This window comes from Zalophus californianus, chromosome 1 (assembly GCF_009762305.2).
Source record: "Zalophus californianus isolate mZalCal1 chromosome 1, mZalCal1.pri.v2, whole genome shotgun sequence".
NCBI classification, from domain to species: domain Eukaryota; kingdom Metazoa; phylum Chordata; class Mammalia; order Carnivora; family Otariidae; genus Zalophus; species Zalophus californianus.
In genome coordinates, this window is record NC_045595.1 from 91,364,327 (window position 1) to 91,386,932 (window position 22,606).

At 51.7% G+C, this 22,606-nt stretch overlaps 1 protein-coding gene across 2 annotated transcripts in view; it reads left to right on the forward strand.

The window, feature by feature from the left end:
* EPHB1 (EPH receptor B1) overlaps window positions 1–22,606 on the forward strand; it is a 426,979-nt gene that overhangs the window by 134,784 nt on the left and 269,589 nt on the right. For both annotated transcript variants that reach the window (XR_003518576.2, XM_027586952.2), the window contains exon 2: window positions 6,371–6,435. Coding sequence is in view for 1 of the 2 variants with exons in the window: in XM_027586952.2 (XP_027442753.1) it covers window positions 6,371–6,435 (65 nt within the window). In the remaining variant the exon portion in view is untranslated. The remainder of the gene's footprint in view (window positions 1–6,370; window positions 6,436–22,606) is intronic.

A 22,606-nucleotide genomic window follows, 5' to 3' on the forward strand; every position in this document is an offset into this window, starting at 1 on the left:
TGTGTGTGTGTGTGTGTGTGTGTGTGTGTGTGTGTGTGTGTGTGTGTGTGTGTGTGTGTGTAGGGGGTGGTGATCCCTGTGCTGTCCTCAGCCAGGGGATGGGGAAGGAAGGAGGGAGTGCCAACCATGTGCCAGCCTCCAACACCCCTGTCATTTTATTCAGTGCCCACAGCTGTCCCTGGGATTTCCCCCTTTCCTGCCATTCACTGAGGCTGTAAATGCAGATTTATCTGCACAGTAATTTGATTAATTTCTGTCCCTGAAAGCTCCCTGAGGGTGGGATGTCTTTCTACCCTCTGTTCCGTCTCTGATGCCTGCGTGGAGCTCACTCTGCCCTCAGGAGTTGCTCAGACAGCCTTTGCTGAATGGATCCCGGAGCCACTTTATATCATCATGTTTCAGACCTCTTCCAAGCGTCCTAAGCCCTTGTGAAGGCTCTGGGAGGGAGATGGGGCTGCAGTGAGGCGCCCCTCAGCTCCTTGCATGTGCACAACCACAGCTTGCTTCTTGCAGCTGCACCACGGTGTTGGGCTGCACGAGTTCTGTGGCCCCGGAAGGGCAACACAGGGCAATGACCGCATGGCTGTGCTGGCTCTTCTGCGCTCTGAAGGTCCATGTCTCCCTCATCAAACACACACGAGGCCCTGCTCCGAGAAGGCCCCGCAGCCCCGATCCCACCTGTATATGTTCTCGTGTAGTGTTACATGCGGAAGGACATTGTAAATATTTTCAGCGGAATGATCAATGTCTCTCCAAAAAGAATGGCAGAGCTGTAAGGAGAGGGTTTATTTATCTCTCTCTCACCATGATGGATATCTAATTCATCCCCAGTGTCAGTACATCCCAAGTTGCCAATCCAGACAGAGAGGGGAGCCGCCTGAAGGGCCAGGTAGCGGCTACCTCTTCCTCCACACAGAGGGCTCCGAACCAGCCCCCACCCGGCCCTCCAGGCACCGGCCCCCAGAGTTGGAGCAGGCACCCTGAGGGTTGTCATATCAAAGCCACTGCAAGGAAATTGTTCCCTGGGAGCATGGGGTCTCTCTGCCAGGCTTCTCTGGGTGCCTGGGTCCTTGGGTTCTTGCCAGTCTAGCCAGCTCTCGCCAGAGGCCCCCTTCTGTCTCCCCTCATGGCCTCCCCTCCATTCTTGCTCAGTCTTCCTTACCCTCTCCTATGTTTGGGGTGGCTCCCACTTCGTTCCATCAGCCTGTTTCTGCCACTGCCCTTGTTGCGCCGGGGAGTTGCTCTGATATCTCTGTCCCAAGAGCCCGGCGGAGCTCTCCATCCTTCCCTCCTCCCCACTGCTCACCACTACCCCGGCCACCACAGCATCTTCCTTTGCATCTCCAGGCAGCCTGCATCTCCTATCCTCCCTGTTGGGATGGGCCCACTCCATTCCCCACATGCAGAAGAACCCCCTGCATTCCCTTCAATTTCTGTCTCCTTCTCACGGGCTCGGCCAGAATAGGGTGCCAAGTGTGACTTTGCTTCTTGTCCCTCCCTGGACTAGACTCCTCTGATTGGCTGTTGTATCCTCAATGTGTTACTCCTTGGTCTTTACAACAAGGCAAGGAAGAAGGTAGATGAGATATTATTAGATCTATAATACTGCTGAGTCTTACAGATATCTTATGGGCGTCTTACAGATAGCACCATTAGGGTTTTTGCATAGCTGAGGAAACTGAAGCTTGGAGTGATTAAGTGATGATGATGATGATGACGATGATGATAATAGCATATTTGCAGTGTTTTATCTCCCCCCCCCCCCCCCCGCAGTCCTGTGTACTAGCTCCATTCTGCAGATGAGGAAAAAGGGAGGGAGAGATTAGGAGGTGCAGGGAGATGGAGGGAGGGAGGGAGAGAGAGAGAGAGAGAGAAAGGAGGGAGAGAAAGAGAATGGTGGAAGAGTAGGACCCGGACCCAGTCTGCAGCAGCCCCGCTCCCCCCTCTGTGCGTGGCCTTCCCAGAAGCATTCCTCCCTCCCGTGGACGGTGAGGACTGGCTCCCAGAGGGCAGAGGCCAGGAGGTGGGTGGAGGTTCCAGAGTTGCGTCCCCTGTAGGCATCAGATCTGACAGCAACACATGCACCTCCAGCTGGTTGGTCCCCACGCCCCTGTTTGAGAGCAGAAGTGATGGTAAATATTTAATTGTGCTTCCACCATAACTTTCTGCCAGGGCTCTCAATATGCTTTATAAATGCAAATGAGTGCTCTTTTCCTCTCCAGGGAGATGTAAACCTCCTCGAATCACTTTTATTCAGCCCCCACCAGAACGTAATGCCATAATCAGGAGCTCTCTGTGCCAGAAAAGAAACTGCCCTTAATCATATCGAGTGGACAGTTTATGGTTTTGTGGCCTTCTGTCTCCACAGCGGGCGGGACACGGAGAAATGGATTCCGCTTGCTGCAGTTTCTGTCCAGTAGGGTGGATGGAAAACATTATTTAGAAACAGTTTCAATTATAGCCCCGGAGCAGGTGACTGTGAATATAATGAAGTCTTAGATTATATTAATGGGGTTAACAGGACGAACTAGTCCTTGGAAGGTTTAGAAATAAAGGTGAATTCTTATTTTTGATTCTGGACTCTATCTCCCTCGCTGCCTGCTTCCTCTGTCTCTTCACCACTACATCAACTTGGTCCCGAGGTTAAGGCGGGGGTGATGCATTATTCTGGGGGCTTTTGTGGCTTCTCGGATTTATGAGCAAGGCCCCTACCCTGACCCCGGGGCTCCAGGAGAGCCCCTGGAAGCCCAGATGTGCCTGGTGGGCGGCACCCTGGGGTTTGGAGTGGTGGCCTCAGGGTGGAAGGCTGTGTGACTTCACAGAAAGCACTGCACCTTTCTGTGCCCTGGTCCCCGACTCTGTCAAATGGGTTCGCTGGCTCCTGTTCCCGACCCACCTGGCCGAGGCATTTTAATCATGGAGATGAATTTCTATAGAGTCTCAAGGAGTGTCTTCAGAGAAGCATGTTATGTAAATTCGGTGTGTCATTATGATCATTACTAGTGCGGTGGAGTGGAGATGAGCGGGGGGAGAGGGAGGGTTGCTCCAGGAAGGGCCCGGCCTCCCCAGCTGTCAGAAGAATCAGAGGAGAAAACAAACTGGAGAAGTCTGTTCCAGTGCTTGCCTGCCTTCAGATAGGCGCAGGGTAGGACTCTCAGCCCAAACCCAAACTCGAACGGGCAAGAAAATACAGCTTTGCTGTATTTCCTTTACTCCCCTCAATTTGCCTTTTTTAAAGCCCCTGTGCCCCCCTGGGAGTGGCAGAAATGTCACCGAGGTTATAGGCAGGCTGTGTGGTGCCAACTTGTGGAGGAAGCTGCCTCACTGGCCCTGTTAGCTTCTGTCCACACTGGCACCCACTGAGACACCCCACACCCCGTCCGACCCTTGCTTATAGTCCATGCAGGGCACCTCTGGGTGGTTCTGGGTCCCCTTCATTAGCCCCGATGAGAGGACCTAAGGCTCCCTCTGCTCCGTCCAAGCTGTGTCAGCCTGGTGCGGTGGCTCGCTGCAGCGTCCCATGCTGGCATGCTGGATGTGCAAGGCCCTGTCACCTTGACAGACTCCCACTATCCCTTCTCTGGGGTGGGGCGCTAGGAGACGAGAGCATAGCGAACCTGTTTTCTCAACACAGCTCCTCATGTATCATTTCGATTTTCATTCCCTCTGCCCTGCCCGTAGTGTGGCTTTCTTCCCAAACCTTTGGTTTATGTCAGGAGTCCTTCTGTTTCCAAAGGGGCCCACAATTTTATAATTGTGTATTCTGCAGTCATGTCTCCTGTCTCCTGCCTGAAGCAGCGAACACAGAATAGGGGTGTTCAGGAGAAAATGGAAACAGAGGAGGGAAAAGCCAAAATGACGTATGTATATTTCCCCCTCCTGTGTTTGTTGAGCACCTATGCAGCTGGGGGGTTCCTTTGATACATGCCCTGGGAGATCCAGCTGGGTAAGACACCTCTACCAGCCGAAACAGCACCATTGTGTGAATTTAAAAAGGTGCCCCTCTGGAACAACTGGATATCCATGTGACAACAACAATTGTACATTTGATTCATACTTCCCACCTTACGCAAAAATGAACTCAAAATAGATCACAGACCTAGGTAGGAGAAAAATCTTCGTGACCTTGGGTTAGGCAGAGATTTCTCAATATGACACCAGACCATAAAAGAAAAAGTTGATAAAGTGGACTTCATCAAAATTTAAAACTTCTGCTTTTTGAAACACACTGTTAACAAAAAAAGAAAAACAAGCTGCAGAGTGGGAGAAAATATTTGCAAAGCATATATCTGATAAAGGTCTAGCATCCAGAATACATAAAAAGAACTCTCCAAACTCAATAATAAGAAATTTGAAACTTGCAAAATCTTGAACACACTGCACCACATAGGACATGCAGATGGCAAGTCAGCATGGGAAAAGATGTTTAACATCACTCATCAGTTAAGGAAATGAAAAACTACAATGAGATACTACCACATACCTGTGAAGATGGCCTAAATGAGAAGTGACCGAGCACACGAAATTGGTGAGGATGTGGAGGGCCTGGAGTGTTCATGCACTCTCATGGATAGCCCCAAACTGGGAGCCACACATGAATGCGGGGACAAATTGTTGTGTGTCCATACAATGGAATTCTACTCAGCAATAAAACAAGATGAACTGCTGATGCACACAACATGATCAGCTTTTTTAAAGATTTTATTTATTTGTCAGAGAGAGAGCATGAGCACACGCAGGGGGAATGGCAGGCAGAGGGAGAAGCAGGCTCCCCGCTGAGCAGGGAGCCCGACGCAGGGCTCGATCCCAGGACCCTGGGATCATGACCTGAGCCCAAGGGGCAGATGCTTAACCGACCGAGCCCCCCAGGCGCCCCTGATCAATCTTTTTTTAAAATAAGATTTATTGATTTATTTGAGAGAGAGAGAGCGTACGTGTGTGCAGGGGGAGCGGAGGGACAGAGGAAGAGGGAGAGAGAGAGAATCTCCAGCAGACTCCCTGCTGAGCATGGAGCCTGATGCTGGGGGCTCGATCCCACGATCCTAAGATCATGACCTGAGCCAAATGAAGCCAAGAGTCCGACGCTTACCCGAATGAGCCACCCAGGTGCCTACAACATGATCAATCTTGAAAAAAAATTATGTTAAGTGAAAAAAGCCAGATAAAATATAGTATATATTATATTTATATAAAATTTATATAAAACTGTAGAAAATCCCAGTTAATCAATCTGGGGCAGGAGCAGGAAGAACGGAGGGTTTACAAAGGGGCAAGGACACCTCTGGGAATGATGGCTGTATTTGTTACCTTGATCGTGGTGATGGTTTCACGTATAAACATATGTCAGAACTTAATCGAATTGTATGCCTTAACTGTGCGGTTCACTGTATGCCATTTCTACCTCAATAAAAAAAAAAAAACCCAAAGAGGTTTTTGGCTTTGCTGGTCAGGAGCTCATGAGCAGCTCTTGGGGAGCAGTTTCCATTGAGAGGTGGGGGCTGACAGCAGTCAGCAGTAGACTGAAGAGAAAAAAAAGGAAGGGGTGCCTCGTCCTTAGGACGCGTCACAGCTGTCCACCAGAAAGCTGTCCTCACGAAGAGCAAGTCTGTGGTCACTACGTGCCTGGTGGTCTTGGTGTATGAACTGTAGCTACAGTCACGGCCCCCAGGGGCTCACAGCTGAGTCGGGGCACGCTTTCCTTTACTGGCCAGGGGGGATCAGTAACCAGGAAGCAGGCCACAGGGACCTGGGATTTTGTGCATTTGTGTGAGCCCCAGCTGAGTCTTGGAAGAAGGGGTGGCATGGATCTGGGCCTAGTGGCAAAGGGACCTGTAGGGAGGCTGAGTCTTGGGAGAGTAGTTGGGGCCAGGGGAACTGATGGGACACCACCCACGGGTGTCAGCATGGATGCCTGAAAGGGAGGCAGGGGACAGGGGTGGGGAGAAGTAGCGGCAGTCAGATGAGGCTGGAGAGGGACCCCAGTGGGGAGGAAGAGGGCAGAAAGACATGGCCCAGGAAGGCCAAGGAATGAATTAAATTTGGTCCTGGGTTGGCATGGCCCTGGAAGAGCCTCTCGAAGAGTACGCTGGGAAGAAGCCATGTCTGGGAGTAAAGTGTATGGGCAGGTGATTTCATCCCATGCAGGCGGCTTTTGGGCTTTCAGGGAGAGAACAATGGCTGCAGCACCAGGACACCTGAGGTCTGAGCCGTGGCATCCTGATGAACCTCTTCCTCTCTCTGAGCCTCAGGCTTCACAAAGGGGCCCAAAGCTCCTAACACTGACATTTATAGTCATAAGTAACCTCGTAAGCATAAGGGCCACTGTCTAGCAATCCTTCAGACTCACCAGATTTTCTCTTTTGACCCACAGAAACTTTAATGGACACCAGGACAGCTACCGCAGAGCTGGGCTGGACAGCCAATCCTGCATCAGGGGTGAGTGTCAACCGTCCATCCTTTAATCCTGCGGTGCAGTCCTGGGCCTGTAGGGTGGCTGGGGGAGCAGAGCCTGCCTAGAGCAGGACCTTTTGGGAGGTAGAGTGTAGGTGGGAATGGCTGTGTCCCCTGCCCATCCACAGAGAGGTAGCGCCAGGGGTCTCAGACCTGAGCTGCTCCCTGGCGTGGTGATGCAGGCCATCTCCTGACACAGTCCTTTGGGGAGCTGGCCCCTGGGTGACGAGGGCTGTACCTGTGTGGGGACAGGGGCACTGGCCAGCAAGAGCTGGGCACTCAGGCCAGTGGTGCTGGCCCAGGTCAGAAATCTGTGATGCCTACAGGGCTGCCAAGACACAAGGACTTCAGAAGGAGCCGGAGGTCAGAAGGGCTGAGGCTTCCTTTCACCTGGAGCTTGCCTTAGAGAGATATTCTTGATTCATTTGTTCAGTGTTCATGCCCCTGGCCAGACCCTGTTAGCTGTAAGAATGGACCAGCTCCGAGGACCTCATGGCCTCCCATGGGTGTGGGGACCACCATATTCACGAATAGGCTAAAGTACATCTCTTCTCTGTGGCAGTGGAGAGATCAACAGGCAAGTATGGCCCAGAGCTGGGAGTGAGGAACTTAGGAGGGACACATGAGCCTTTGCAGAGAAGGTGCATGCTAATTGGGGTTCACAGAATGTGTAGGGGTTTGACAGGTGGTGAATGGGGAGTCTGCAAAGATATTCCAAGTAGGAGCCATAGTCGATTGGAGGGATAGGGTCATGAAAAGACACGAGAGAGGGGAATCTGTGTTTCTGGAACGTGGCAGGGTATGGACGGTGCTGTGGTGGGGCTGGGGTGTGGGTTGGAATGGGGCGTGGTGGTAGAGGACGGTGCCTGCCATGCTGAGGCAGCCTTGGTCTATTCTATCCTGTAGGTAATGGACAGATCCCAGGAGGGAGAATAACATGGCCATGCTTGCTGATAGGATTGCAGGGAACAGTTGAGAGAAAGCACTTAGGAGCCTCTTCCAGCTGTCTTGGGTGGGTCAGAAGGGTGGGATGAAAACAGGATACTTAGAGGGCCATTGGAACAAAGCAAAAGCAAAAGCATTGACAGCATTCGGCAACGGATGGACTGCAGGGGGATGGAGCGGGAGACAGAGGAGGAGAGATGACATTCAGGAGCCTGGCCTGGGTGACTGGCTCGCTGCGGGGCTTAATCACCAAGGGAGTGGGCAGGAGAGTGAGTGGACTCTTCATCCCAGCGAGGGGGCCGAGTCAGCTGGGGTGGGGCGGCCCACGCCTCCTCTCTCCTTCCCTGCCCTTGGTGGCCTCTAGCCCAGAGACTGTCTACACCCTGTGGTGCCCATCACAACAAGGCACAAGGACTGTCGCCCACTTGTGCTGTAGGGACAGTTCTCAGTGGGCGACTAGGGTCCCAACAGGCTGTGCATACTGCCCGGCTCTCACCGTACCCCCGTCCGCCAACACTTACAGAATGTCCCCGCCGCCAGGAACTAGTGTCCTGTCTTGGGGCAAGAAAGCAAGGATTAGGTTGGGTTGGCGTTTTCCAAAGCAGGGCCCGGGGCAAGGGCCAATGCTGTCCACACTGCCCACGTCCCCATCCTGCTGGGAGTACCGTGGGCTGCTAGGGAGCCTTTCCCACTTCTACGAGGGACTTCATGCAAAGCCAATGAGGCAGCCACTTTTCAGGCTGCTGGATATTAAGAACTTGCGACTCTTTTTACAAATTACATTATTGTTTGAAGGCCCGTGTTTTCACAAGACGTCGACATGATTTATGGTTAATTTTCCCCTTGATTTTTGTATACACCACCTGTCTTCTTTAAACTTCTGCTCTCTTTTCCCAAGGAAGACTGTCCTTTAGGAAAACACTCAAAGTCAAGTGGTGCCCTTTAGAGACAGCAGCTGGCGGGGCTGCTCTGTGCTTGCCCTCCCACTGGTTAGTAGCCAAGCTCAGCTGCCTTTCCCTGTGCTTTTCTCTCGAGAACATGTAGCCAGGTAGCTCTTCTCTTGGTACCCTGAGCAGCTTCAGAGCCTGGCTGGTTTCTAGTGAGTGGTGAGAGTGTCAGCCTGGCCCTCAGCCAGGGTCAAGAGGGAGGAACAAGGACTATGGTTCCATCGCAAATCCTCTCCCCATCTCCCTCTGTTCTCATCCTAGACAGTTGCTCCCAATTCTCTGAACACCCCAGTGGCTCCCAACTGTGTGTGCCTAGCCCATATTGCATTGGATGCTCATGGGCATGTTGATCTAAGCCTGGTCTGAGCAGAATTCATCCTTTTGTCCTTCTCCCACCACGTTCTAAAGGCCAAACACTGGAGCGATTCTTCTTTGTCATTTCCAGGCCCGTCTGCAGGGACACCTTCGCTGCATCCCCGACCATGCTGGGTCCCCATCCCAGCTCCACCGAGGGCCAGGGAGCTTTCCTCAATAGCACTGTGCACAGTTGCAAATTTTGCATCTTTATATGTTGGTGTTGGATTAATGTCTATCCCCCCCCCCATTTCTATCATCTCTTTGGTCATACCGTAGCCTCCAAGGTAGCTGGGATTCTGCCTCTTTGTTCACCACTGGAAACTGACACCTAGTTCACCACCTGACTCGGCTACTTGTTGAAAGCTTCTGACTTGGGCAAGTGGGTGGATGATGGTGCCGGTCTCGGGGTTGGGGGACACGGGAGGGGAAGCAAGCTTGGGCAGGAAGAGGCTGAGTTCAGCATGGGACCTGGGGAGTTTAAAGGGCACCCACGGGTCAGGCTCTGCCAGCGCTTGACTTGTGGGCAGTGGAATCAGAAGGCAGGCAGCCTCATGTCAATGGGAGGGGAGCCTGGGGCATGGCTGCAGTCTCCCAGGGAGTGTCTGGAGGGAGGAGAGGTGATAGCTCTGGATGGATAACCTGCATTGAAATGCTGAATACAGAAAGAGGAGCCTGGAAAGGGGACTGAGAAGGTCTGGCTCAGGAGGCAGAACACCAAGAGCTGGTCCTCTTACAGAAGCCAGCAGTGTGTCAGGGAGGAGGGGGCGCCAGAAGTGGCAAGTGCTGCTGGGGGTGGCATGGGCTCAGTTACAAGGCCCCTGCTGGTGACCCACGTGGAGGGCTTCGCAGGGGACAGGAGTCGAAGCCAGAAGGCAAGAGTTGAAGATCAGTGGGGGGTGAGTCAATGGAGACAGCACTTTGTGAAGGGGAAGGAAGACCGAATGTGGGGATGGAAGAAATGGGGCTGTGGGCACATTGGCCTTTCAGGGAAAGGGACTCCTTTTCTGTGGAAATGGCAGGACAGAGATAAAGGCCTTACAGAGAGATGCGGGTTTGGTGACAGAAGCCATAAAACAGAAAATTCTTTCAATGTTCTATCTTCTCACTGCGGTTGGAGGCCGGGTTTGGACAGCGAGGGTGGGGGGCCTTGGGCAGCAGGTTTGAGGAGGGTGGGGCAGGTTTGAAGGAACCGCTGCTGTCGGAGAGCTGGAGAGAGGCTGGCGTGTTTAGAAGGAGTGTGGCCAGGCCGCGGCGGCAGGCCACGCGTTTGGGACGCCCCAATCAACAGGCCCCCTTCAAGTGCTGACCTTACGGGACGTAGTGCGCTGGTGGGATCATCCTGAGGTATGGGTGCAAGAGCAGTGGGCCTGGAGGAGTAAGGAGCTGAGGACATCGGCCAGAGGAGGTTGGCGTCTTATATCGTGTGGGCTCTGTGTGGGTGGGCAGTCCAATTCCTTCCCACAACTGGCAGTTCTCAAGCACAGCAGTGAAGACACCCAGCGAGCTCCATAAAAGGAAGGGTCCCATGGCCTCTCCCCGGGGAGCCCACCTCACAGGCCATGCACTGTGGATAGGCCAGTTGGGCCCCCTGGCAGAATGATGCTTCTTCTGGTCAAGGCCAACTCAGTTCCCTGGGGACGCCCAGGCTACCAGAACACAGAGCCCACACATTGTTTTCAGCTATATTCCTGGCAAGTGGATTGTAATATTCCATGTCAGAAACAGAAAGTGTTTGTGCTCAAAAGCAAAATGTTTCTTTCTGATCTAATTGCACATTTAATTCAAAGCCTTTAGGTTTAACCGGAATCAGAGGCCACCTGGTGAGCAGAGGGAGAAAGTAACACTTATAAAGTCACAAATGCCGGGGAGGAGCTCAGCTCCCAGCAAAGGGTATCCCGGGGACCCTCACAGGTGACACGGGTGACCCCTCCCTCGGGCTGGCTTCATTTATTTCTCCCATGACCTTGCTTCCAGCCCTGCTACAAAATGTGCCCTGACCTTCATGGTTCAGGGCCTCTGGGCAGTGGGGGAGTTCAGGGAGGCCCCACAATAAACACTCAGTAAGTCCCCCCTCCCTCCCTGCATCACTCTCTGTCTCTCAGGTGTCAGCTCTGTTCTCGTCCCCTCGAAGAGCCCTCCTGGACGCTCCTCTCCACCAGGGCTCAGTAAGGTGCCCTCTTCCTAAAGCCCAGAGGGCTTGGTGCTGACTTCTGACATACTCTCCTCCGCTTCTGACATACTGTCCTCTGCTCTGTTGATGTGTGGTCTCCCCCACGGGCCGGAGGATGGAGCAGCTTTATCTCTGTACCCCTGGTGCCCAGCACTGGCCCAGCAGTGGGTAGGCTCCAGGGGATAGACTCCAATAAATGTTTGTTGGCCCAATAATGAGGAGCATTCTTAATACTTCTTGTATCTGCAACCCAGGGCTCTGAACTTAGATGTTCAATTCAGGTTTATTGTAACCCAATAAAATGTTTGTTTTAGGCCTCTCAACACCCGATTGGTTGTCAGTATCTTTTTATTTTTTTTAATTTTTTTAAAAGATTTTATTTATTTATTTGAGAGAGAGGGAACACAAGCCAGGGGGAGAGGCAGAGGGAGAAGCAGGCTTCCCGCGGAGCAGGGAGCCCAACGCAGGGCTCAGTCCCAGGACCCTGAGATCATGACCTGAGCCGAAGGCAGACGCTTAACTGACTGAGCCACCCAGACGCCCCTGTCAGTATCTTTTTAAAGAGCTTACCTGGTGATGGAAATGGAGCCAGGTTTCCTCAGGTGATGATAAAGGAGACCAGGGTATCTACCAGAAGGGACCAATTGTTCTCAGATGCTGGGGGATAGGCTAGAAAAGCAAGGCCAGGTCCCTCTGAAAGGAAGGCTTATTCCACTTGCTTATTGGGAATCCAGCCCTAGAGTTCTTCTACTTTCCAAGAGTTTTGCCAGGGCTCCCTGGCCCTGTGCACCTGGGCCGCTGGTGGCCTCTGTGTCCATGGGACATGCGGCCAGAGTGTGAACATCTACTGGAGTTATCTTCAAAGTGCACTCCATGGGCTTCCAGACTCCAACTCCATCTGCACTGCCCTCGGGAACCACCTTCATGGCCTGTGACATACTCTGTTCACTACTTTAATATTGGCAACTCTTTATCATGGGAAGTGGAATTTGATGGAGGAAAAATGGAAAAAGGAGTCCAGAGCCAACCCTGATGAGCCTTCAGGATGAGCTAGCTGGCTGTGTGTGCCTTTATATATGTGTGTGTGTGTACATGTGTGTCTGTGTACATCTATGTGTATGTATGTGTGTATATTTGTGTGTATATATGTATATGTGTGCATGTGTATATACATGTGTGTACATGTGTTTGTATATATGTGTGCATATGTGTGTCTTTGTATGTGTGCATGCATGTGTGTGTATATTTATGTGTGTGTATATGTGTCTGTATATATGTATATGTGTGTATATATGGTCATCTGTGTATATACGTGTGTGTACATGTGCACATGTGTATATATGTGTGTGTATGTGAGTATAGGTGCATCTCTATATATGTGTGTGTATGTGTCTTTGTATGTATGTGTGCATGCATGCGTGTGTATTTATATGTGAGCATGTGTATATATGTGTGTATATGTGTCTGTGTATATGTATATGTGTGTATATATATGGTCATCTGCGTGTATATGTGTGTGTGCGTGTATGTATGAAGTTAAATGAGTTGATTCATTTCATGCCCCTGCAGGCAGTTCCTAGAGTTCTGAAAATACCTTAAATGATGACGGGAGGGTTATTGGACTTAGTGGCAGAACTTCCAGAGGAGGCCACCATGAAGGGAACAACATGCATTTGAATGCGTGTGTCTGGTAAACCAACTCAGTAAGTCCCGACACAAGAGACACGTTTGCGAGAGCAGGAACAAGAGGGCCTTACTGCACAGCCACTTCTTGCTGGCCACCTGTGGACCCTCGTGGACCCTCGGCTGTCCCTGGCTGCCTCGCACTCCCTGTCTCTCAGTCCTCCAGACACCCCCGCCGGCTGCCCTTATCATGGGAATAAGGAAGGCATGCTCAGGAGAGAAATCCACTCTAATAACACCCCATTCGTTCCAAGGCCACGCAAAATCAATCGAAATTTGTCTGTCTGATGGATGAGAAGTTCTGGAGGAGCCCTGAAGGCTCCAGGCCTTGGCATCAAATAAACTGTAGCTCCCAGCTCTGTGATCTTAGGCTGGGAGTTGAGACTCTCTCAGCTCCAGGTTCCCCTCTCCTCAGTGGGGCAAGCACGGCACCTCTTTCCATAGATGAAACAAGTCAGTAAAACATTTTCCCCGGTAAACACTCAAGAAGTGTTAGCACAGTACTAACCCTGTGAAGGGCTGGATTTTCTCTTTTCTTTATTTGATGACTCAATCATGTTAATGAAGACAGAAAAGCCCGAGCTAAATTAGGCAAATTCTAGGGAAATTTCGCTCTGGGCAAAATGATTTTGTGAATGGAGTTTTATGGTGTTTTGAATTTCAGGCCTTGCCTTGGTTATCCTTCCTCAGACTGGTACCACCGCCTGGGACTTGGGAGCCTTCGGCCTGTCGCTGATTGCTGGCAGTCAGGGTTCTCCGGTGGCCAGTGACAAAAAAAGCCCACCTGAGTCTCAAAGGAGGTGCTCTGGCTTGTGTAACTGAATGGTACAGAGGCTGATGTGGTTTCTTGTGTGGGCCACACACACGTTAATCCTCACAACAGCCCCATTTTACAGATGAGGAAACTAAGGCACAGAATCAGCTGTGAAATTACTTCCAGTCACATGGCTGGAAAGTACCAGAGCTGATGTCTAACTTCCTGCAGTCTGTTCTCCTGCTGACAACCACGCAGTACCATCTTTCCCAATGAAATGCTGCCCACCATGGAGGCTTCTGAGGCTGGCTCCAGGAGGAACTCCCAGGTTGTGTTGCTGTGGGCTCCTCGAATTCAGGCTCAGTATATAAATGAGAGATGGATGGCATCCTTTTCCCGAGCTGTTACCAGGAACGAGTATTGCTTTCTCCACTGAGAGAGGCCTTGCCTCCTGGGGAGTGGGCCTCTGACCTCCCTGCTCTCTCCCTCCGTTCCTCTCCTCCCCTGGCCTCCTCAGGTAAACCACTGAGATAAGTCAGAGCTCCCCTCCCTGGGCCTCCCACCCACTCTTTATCTTTTTCTCTCGCTACCAAAAGGCCTGTAATTAGGAAACATTAGCAGGCTCCAAACAGCTTTCATACCTGAAACATCCTCTGTAATTGCACCCAGCAGTGCTCTTCCCTGGCTATTAATGTCACTTTTATGAAGCAATGAGGAACAAAACACCCCGAGGCACTTAAAACATTTTTTTATATAATATGCGTCTTTTAGGAATGGAAGTTTAAAATCACCTGCCTGACAGAGACAGTGATAGACGAAGCCACGGGAGCCTGGGAGGTGGGGCCCTGGGGAGAGGAAGGGAGGCCCGAGAGGTGCTGAGGTGCCCCAGGCTACCCTGGGAAGAGTGTGATCTCTGAGGCTGAGGCTGGGTTGGCCGAGGCCCAGTGGTTCCCCAGGGGAGGAGCGGTGGGTCAGATGAGCAGCAAGGGCATCGTTCTGCCTGGCTTCATCAAGTGTGATTGCTCTCTCATGGGGCTTTTATGTGAGATCTTTTTCGTGGGCATGTGTGGGCCTCTAACAGAGAGGTGAACAGCGTGTTACAGATGACCAGTGTCCTTGAGTAGAAGACTAATTATGATATTGGTTGCAGAAGTACGTGGGGTATGATCAGAGTGTGGGGATGAGGTAGGAGGGGAGGAGGGAGAGAAATTACGGGAGACATGTTTCCCTAGCTTGCGGTATGAAAGAACTTTGGGAGTTGTGGTGGGCCACCAGAAACTTACTGTCGGGCAGATTTATCTTCTTGCTCTTGGAAAGGGCTCACAGACTTGTTCATCAGCAGAGCAGGAGATGTTTCTGTCTGCAGACTCTGAGAGGGAACCCCAGAAGTCACCCAGCCCCCCTTCCCTGTTTTGGAGGCAGGCTTAACCTTTGTTTGCCCAGACAGACAGGTGTCTTTCCTCGTCTCTAAAACCTTCGCCAGAAGGGCAGTTGCCCCACCACATCCCTTGTTCCAATGCTAAAAGCCTCCTGCCACTGACAGGTGAGCCTGAGGACCAACTGCCTGATGACAGATCTCCTCAAGTTGAAGGCAGGAGTGGCTCTCATGACTATGGAAGGAAACAGGGCTCCTGACTCAGGTCCCAGGGCTGAGGTGGGGCAGCAGGGGCTCAGTGCCCTGAGAGCCTGAACTCACAGCTCCCTCACACAGCCTGCCTTGGCGAAGGAAAGAAATGGGGGAAGAAAAACCTTTAGAAGGAAGGTGAGGCAGAGTTCAGAGGTCTAGCAAAGATGAGTAGGAAGAAAATGGAAGAAGAGGGAGGGTCAGAGTGGGCAGAGACCGATGAGGACACTGAGTCTGGCTCTGGAGGCTAGAGCTTGGCCTCTGTGGGAACAGAGCAGCCCTCCCATGATGCCTTTGGCTTTCCCTCCCCTTAAGGCCAAAAGTACCAGAATAATTAGGCCCAAATCCCCCTGTATGGGAATCTCCCCTTACCCACAGTTTTACTTCTGCGGTTTGAGTTACTCACGGTCAACTGTGGTCCAGAAGCAGACGATCCTCCTTCTGATGTATCGTCGGAAGGTCAGTGGTAGCTGAATGCTAGGTCGCAATGCCTGCATCATGCCCCTCACTCCATCTCATTTAGACATGTTAGCATCTCATATCATGGGCGAGTACCGTGCAATAAGATATTTTAAGAGAGAGACACCACATTCACATAACTTTCGTTACAGTAGGTTGTTAATAATAGTTCTATTTTATTATGAGTTCTGGTTGTTAATCTCTTACTGTGCCTGATTTATAAATTAAATGTCATCGTAGGTATGGATGCAGAGGAAAAACATATAGGGTTTGGGACTATTCGCAGTTTCAGGCCTCGTCTTGGGGGTGTTAGAACAGGTCCCCCACGGATAAGGGGGGACTCCTGTACTTCCAGTAGTATACAGGAGCAAGCCCAGCATTTGGAATCCAATGTTCTGGGTTTATATCCGTTTTCCTTTAAGTTCTTTAATGTCTCTGAGCCCATTTTCTGCCCTATCACATGGGTAACGTAAGATCTTATTTGTACAGTGGTTGGCAAGATTCGATAGTGTTTGCCTTCTTTTTAAACTCTGAAGCTCAGTCAGGACCACTTGCCCTGGCTAGTACTAGTGGTTGCAGTGACTCTTGGTAGAGGGACGTAACTGGCCTGGGATGAGGGTGTAAACTGGTTGAGGGGGCCCCTGAGAAATGAGATCAGCATTCCAGCATTTCTGATGGGAAATTGCTCTTGCATGGATATCGTCTGAGCGTGCACCATGTTATTAATAACCAGGTTACTGTTCATAATAGTGCTGTTACTTGTCACCCTTAATTAAGTACCAGCTGTGTCCCAGGCACTGAAAATTGCATGTATGACCTCCCTGGACTTTCACCACGACCGTGCAAGTGAGGTGATATTTCTTCCCATTTTACAGAGCAGACACTGAGACTCAGGACAATTACCCAGAGTCACAGGACTGCTTAGGGGTGTCGCTGAGACTGCAGGCCTGTCTGGACACAAAGCTCACTCTTGTACCTCTGTCCCCGAGGACGTGTGAGGAAGGGATCTCAGAGTCATATATCATTGAGAAGCTAGAAAAGAGGGGTGAGGAGAGGCAAAAGTTTCCCTGTTTTCTACAAAGGGAAAGGGTAGGTCTGAAAGCCGTGTGCTAGTGAGTGGTGTGCATTTTAAGCCCCCCATGAATTGTTTTTTAGAGCAAGCTGTATGGGAGGAGTTGGAGCAGATACTTGGTGATGGGTGGATCTGGGGGCAGGGAGCAGCGGGTCCAGGAGGACCTGGAGGGGGACCAGGGGATGGCTGGCTCCAGACGGTGATGGAGGAGCCTGTGGGTCAGCTTCCCCCCCCTGGGCCTCGGCGAATGTTCAGGAAGTGAGGACTCCTAGGAAGGAAGATAGGTGAGGGGATGGGCCCCACTGATTTGCTGTGTCCCATCCAGTGGCCTCATTGGCCGTTCTGCAGAACCGGCCCCTGCTCCATTGGAGGTGCTCTTCTGCTGATGGAATAGAGGGGGGCCTGGTCATGGCACGTCCTCATCTCCATGGACACTGTCCCACTCACCACTCTGGTGCGGACAGGCGTGCCCGACACATTTCCCATTTTCCGGTGTCACAAAGGATAGCCAACATGAAAGATGTTGGAGTCGAGATTTAAACTTACCTTGCTGATGGGGAGGGAGAGCTCTGCCTTCAAACAAAGATGGTCAGTGGTAATGGGCTGCATTTATATGTACGTGTCAACAGCGACAAGCCAGGGATGACTCAGGTGGGCAGTGCCTCAGGGGGCGGGGACTTGCATCTGCCTAGTAGGGGGTCACCAGGGATCATGTTATTCAGAGAATGTTTGTGGGCCTGGGAACCTCAGCCCAAAGACAATCTGCAGCAAAGTCGAGGAGCCAAAGGAGTGAGATCAGAGTCCTCCCCAGGCTTCCCAGGCCAACTCCACGCTAGCCTCCCTAGTCCCAGGGTAAAAATGCCCTGGAGTGGGTCACATACAGTGGCCACATCCTCACCATCAGGAGGGAGTCGACAGGATGGAGGACAGTGTGTCCTCTCCCCAGGCTAGATTTGATTTTCTTGCACCCTGAGAATGGAAATTCTCCCCCACTCTGAGAATGGCAGGAAGCCAAGAACTTTAGGGAGGCCAGCCTCTTCCTCCCCCACCATGGCCTCCTCTCTTGTCTCCAGGATGGCTCCAGCTGGCCATAGCCAGCCTGGCCCTCGTGCAGTCAACGCTTTCTGCACCCAAGAAATGAGGAGCCTGTGTCCCTAGCCTCTGACCCAGTGTGGTGGCCCGGCCTCAGGGCCGGCCTCCGATACGGAGCAGAGATCCCTCCGAGCTGCAGGGACAAGTCCTCAGCTTCTCCCAGTGGTAACTCTGCTCCTCATCAGTGGAACCCAGATCCGGGCAGAGCAGAATTAGGCAGCTGGGGCCTGGGGGCCTGCAGCTCCCGCCCCTGCCTTGTTCAACAAGGCCTTGTTGGACAGCAGTGAGGACCACATTCAATCGACAGCTTAAGATAATCACATGTGTGAGGCACTGGGATAATGACAGCTGAATACCCTGCCACGGTTGCCATAGTGACCAGCCAAGCACTGGTTCCCTCCTTTTTTTTTTCTTTCTTGTTTTCTGGGCCTCCTTTTTATGGGGCTGGCTGGTGGGGTGGGGGCTGAGTTTGGGAAATGGGAAAGAGGAGGGAAGGGGGAGGGGGAGACCCAAGAGGAGCAGCCCATTATACTCTCTTTAAATACCCCAGCTGGAGGTGTTTTAAATCCCAACAGAGACTGAGAGAAACAGTGTCTTAATCCCTAGCTCCCTGGGAATTATTTAAAGGGATCTTGTCAGAAGGATGAATTTGTCACTGTTGCAGTGTCAACAGCAGCGGCAGCTGTCGTAATGGCTGAGGACCCCACTCCAGGCAGGGCCTGGTACGAGCTGCTGCTGCCTGGTGGAGGTTACCATGGCCCCGGGGGCTGTGGACAAGGAGCCCCCTCCCGAGGCACAAGCCTGCAGTGTTTCTCCTGGTGTGCTGGCGGAGACTGGGCTGTGAGATGTGCCGGGATGCAAAGAGATGCATGCCATCTGGACCTTGGGCCCAGCCAGCCTCGCTCTCCCTGTGTGGGGCTTCCAGAGCCCTGGGATCTCTGAGCAGCGAGAGGTGCTCTGCCTGGCTGGGAATGGGCAGAACCGACCATTGGTGGGTGGGCATACCCAAGGGAGGGCGCAAAGGCCCTACCTGGGCCACAGCCAGCACCCCCAACCACACACGGGCACACACACACACATACACACACACACACACATGTGTATGCACGTGTGCATGCACCAAAGATGATACACAGGTGCAAACAACCAGACTGGGAAGAGTCATAGGTCATACACACCATAGAAGGAGAGCCAAGACTTTTAAGGAAAAGTAACAGACCTGTGCTCAGAGAGAGGCTAAGCATGTGTCTCTGGAGGGCTGATATCCATAATAACTGACTTGCAGAGGTCCCTTACTCAGATGTGAGTACTTTACATGAATTGTCATATTTAATTCTCATGATCGCCTCCTGAGGTAGGTCCTATTAGTGTCCCTGTGACAGAGAAGCGTCCGAGGCTAAGAGAGGTTTAAGGACTTGTCCCTGGTCACACAGCCGCGTCTGGCTGACTCCAGAGTCTGTGACTCAAACTCTTGGGCTAAACCGGGGGTCACCGTGACTTCTGGAGTTCAACGTTAGGCATGGTGACAGCAGTGCTGCTTAATCCCAACCCTTTTCTGGTAAGCACAAAAATCTCCTTCCCAGCCAAATGGATGTGTTCTGCTCAGGGCCATTTCTCCTGCTTCCATCTCAAGACAATATTTGTTGCATTTTTCCGCCCAATCATTTTTAAGAGGATTTTGTAGAGACTCTTAGAGACTGCATTGGGAAACAATGAGTATGTTTTCCATATTCTAATCATTTCCATATCTAACTGTGTCCCTTCCCCCCTTCCCTGTCCTCTTCTGCATCGCAGAGAATAAGTAGTTGAGGGAATGGGTGGCCTTGTACCACTGCAGGAGGAAAGCCCATTTAAGCAGTCCCTGGTAGCCGGTCCAGTTCTTGGGCACACCACATGGAGCCGTGGTAATGAGTGGGGGACTGTTCCTGTCCTCCCAGCCCAGCACATCTGGGAGGGAAATTAAGGCTATTGGGAGGTTGAGCTAGTGCTCGCAGCCCGCAGGGGGCCATCGTGTGAATGGCCGCCTTGGTTGGTTGGTGTACTAAATGGTAGATCCCTCAGGGCTTGTAGGAATTTATGCCCCATGGACCACATTTTACATTTTAATTAGCCTTCTAGCTTATCTAATATCCCAGCTCTTTCAGGCCTAGTGTACTGTCTACACCAGAGCCGCGTCCTTGGGGTCCAGGCTGATTGGGTAGCAGCTCCAGCCCGGCCTGAGCAATCTGCTGCCCCAAAGAATTGGGGGCCTCCTGTGGGCTATGTGAATTTGTGTGCTGTCCCGGCCTCAGTGGGCTTCTGGTTCAGAGACGCAGCCGTCTCTAACTGGGGTCTGAAAGTGGGTCTTTGGGTTTCCTCTGATGGGGCAGTGCCAGGGATCTTCCATATGGTTTCACGGGCATGTTGGCAGTGACGGTTTGCAGAATAGCAGGTTCCCTCCAACAGAAGTTTGTGCCCAAATACAGACTGCTGAATGGGACCAAAGCCTGGGCGCAGTGTCCAATTTCCTCTCCTTGTAGTTTGAGCTGGTGGCTGACGATGCTCCAGAGATTGCCTAGTTGAGAGAAGGGAATCCATGCTGAACCCTGCCCAGAGGAAGCCCTGGAGATTCCAGGAGGGGCAGGGAAGGAGGCCCCTGGCTGTCCCTCGGGATCTGTGGGGAGGTGGATTTTGGCCCTTTCGTCCTGCCCTTCTGTTGACCAGAGGCAGGATTATTTATTCAAGATGGAGGAGATGATTTCCCCATCCTGATGTGTCAGCCAGAGGTGGATCCTGCGGTTAACATAACAATGGGGGTGTTGCTGATGATAATGGAAATGATAACTGGTACTTACTGAATGGAAGTTATGTGCAGGCACGGGTGCAAGATGAGTCACTTACATGATCTCAGTCCTTCAGGCACCCACCAAGGTGAATAGTCTTTTGCAGATGAGGAAACTAACACTCAGAAAATCATTCATGGTTACAGAGCTGTAATGGCAGAGGTGGGGCCCGCCTGGCCTCTGGCAACCTCTCCTGCCTCACCTCCTTCCTTTTCCCCTTGCCCTGTGCGATCTGGCGGCCACCCTGGCTTCCAGGCTTTCTTGGCAATGTGCTAAGCACACTCCTGCTCCCAGAGAGTCCATTCTTGTTCTCTGAGCCGGGAATGCCCCTCTCTGGTGTGCCCTCCAGGCTGGTGGCTCCGGCGTGTCATTTAGGTCTTTGCTTCAAAGAGGACCTTCCCTGACGACCCCACTACCGGCTGTCACTCTGTCCCCTTACCTGTTCCTCAAGAGTATTGAACTGTCTGCCTTGATATTATTCATTTGTTTGCTGGTTCATGCTTTGGTTCGCTCTATTAGAACATGAGGCCCACGAGGGCAGGGACTTTGTCTCTTGCTCACTGCTGGGTCACCAGCACCCAGAACACTGTTTGGGGATGTCATAGATGTGCAATCTTTTATTTAGAAAGTGAGTTAAATGCGCTGGGCTTCATACAAATCAGAATAGCTAGGACCTTGCTGGGCTAATAGAGGCCACAAAGCTGATTTCAGTGATATCTTCCTCCTCAATAGCAGTGTCCAGAGGAGATGTCCTTCCTGGCCAGGCCCCAGGGAAATGGCTTATTCAGGGCAATTCTTAGGATGCAGTGCTGTGGTAGCCTTTGGGCATTCAGGAGGGGCAGGGTCTATGCCGGTATGTTACAGCAATCCAGGGAGCTGGTAACTATCACAAATCTTTCCAGAACTCCGTGCTTGGAACTGTCTTCAGAGACATATAGTGGAATCAGCTTGCTTCCCTTAACTTCATTTTATAGCAGCTCTTCATTTTTGAGCAAAGAATATTATTTCTTAGCTTGTTCCTCCATCTGACTCATCAGATTTGGCTCCAGATGACTTTTGCCCGTTTCTAAAATCCAAATCCACTCTTGGAGGATAAAGAACGTGTTGGAGTTTCTGAAGGTTGTTCTAGAAGTCCATGTAGATGGGTGGGTAGAGAGAATTCATGACAGTGGTTTTGAAGGGGAACAGCATGTTTTACACACACACACACACACACACACACACACACTCATACACCACACACACACACACACACACACAGAGCCAGACTGCAAATAGTGAATATACTGGCCACTCTTGAGTAACAGACCTGCGAGATCTGACTTCCAACAAGGAAGTTTAACAAACCCAGATCTTGGAGGAACCTAGAGCTGTCTTTCTCATACATCAAAGTCGTGGTCTCAAAGCCTGAACAGTACTTTCTAATGGATGTCCTTGTTTTCTTTACTATGCTTATCTTAAGGACTCAAGGACAGGTGGTCCATTTGCATCAATAATAGTGCCCTTTCAAAGGCTGTTAATATTCTGCTGGTTGTGCAAAACTGCTTTGTTTCTTTTCCCAGGCAGGAGTTAGCCAGGCGGCACCTGCAGTAAGTCCCCAGCAAAGGACCAGGGGCTAAGGAGGCAGAGAACTTAAGGAACAGACCAGGGCCTTGCTCATTCCCTCAGTCTTTCAGTATTTATTAAGGGCTAGGTGCTGGGATTGTGCAGGGGTCCCCAACACAGTGCAGCCTGCTAAAGGACAAGCCCGTGCGGAAGATGGATTTGTGTTTTAGAAAACTCACCGGGGCAGGGGAGTTAAAGAGAAAGACTGGCAGAGTGACTAGGAGGGGGAGGGACTTCAGCGGGGAAAGGGACAGACTGCGTGGATGAGCTATGGAGGAGCCAGGAGACATGGGTTTGGCACCGTCACTGCAGGATGGGGAACAGAAATGGGGAAGGCGGAGTCTAGGGTGCTTCTTGGATCGCTGGCACGGGGACCAGCTGGTGCAGGTTCCATCCAGGGGCAAGAGGACTGCAGAGAGCATGGGGGCACACCAGATGTTCATCAGGAGGTGTCTGTCCAGCAGCCAGCTGGGGCAAAGAGTCTGGGGCACCGGGGAGACCTGGAGGTTGGTGACTTACCCTGAGGTGGCTGCAGCCTTGTGTGTGGACAGCATCTCCCAGGGTAAAAAGGGAAAGGAGAAGGGATTCCCAAGAAAACAGTGGATTTCAGTGGTCCCAGACATTAC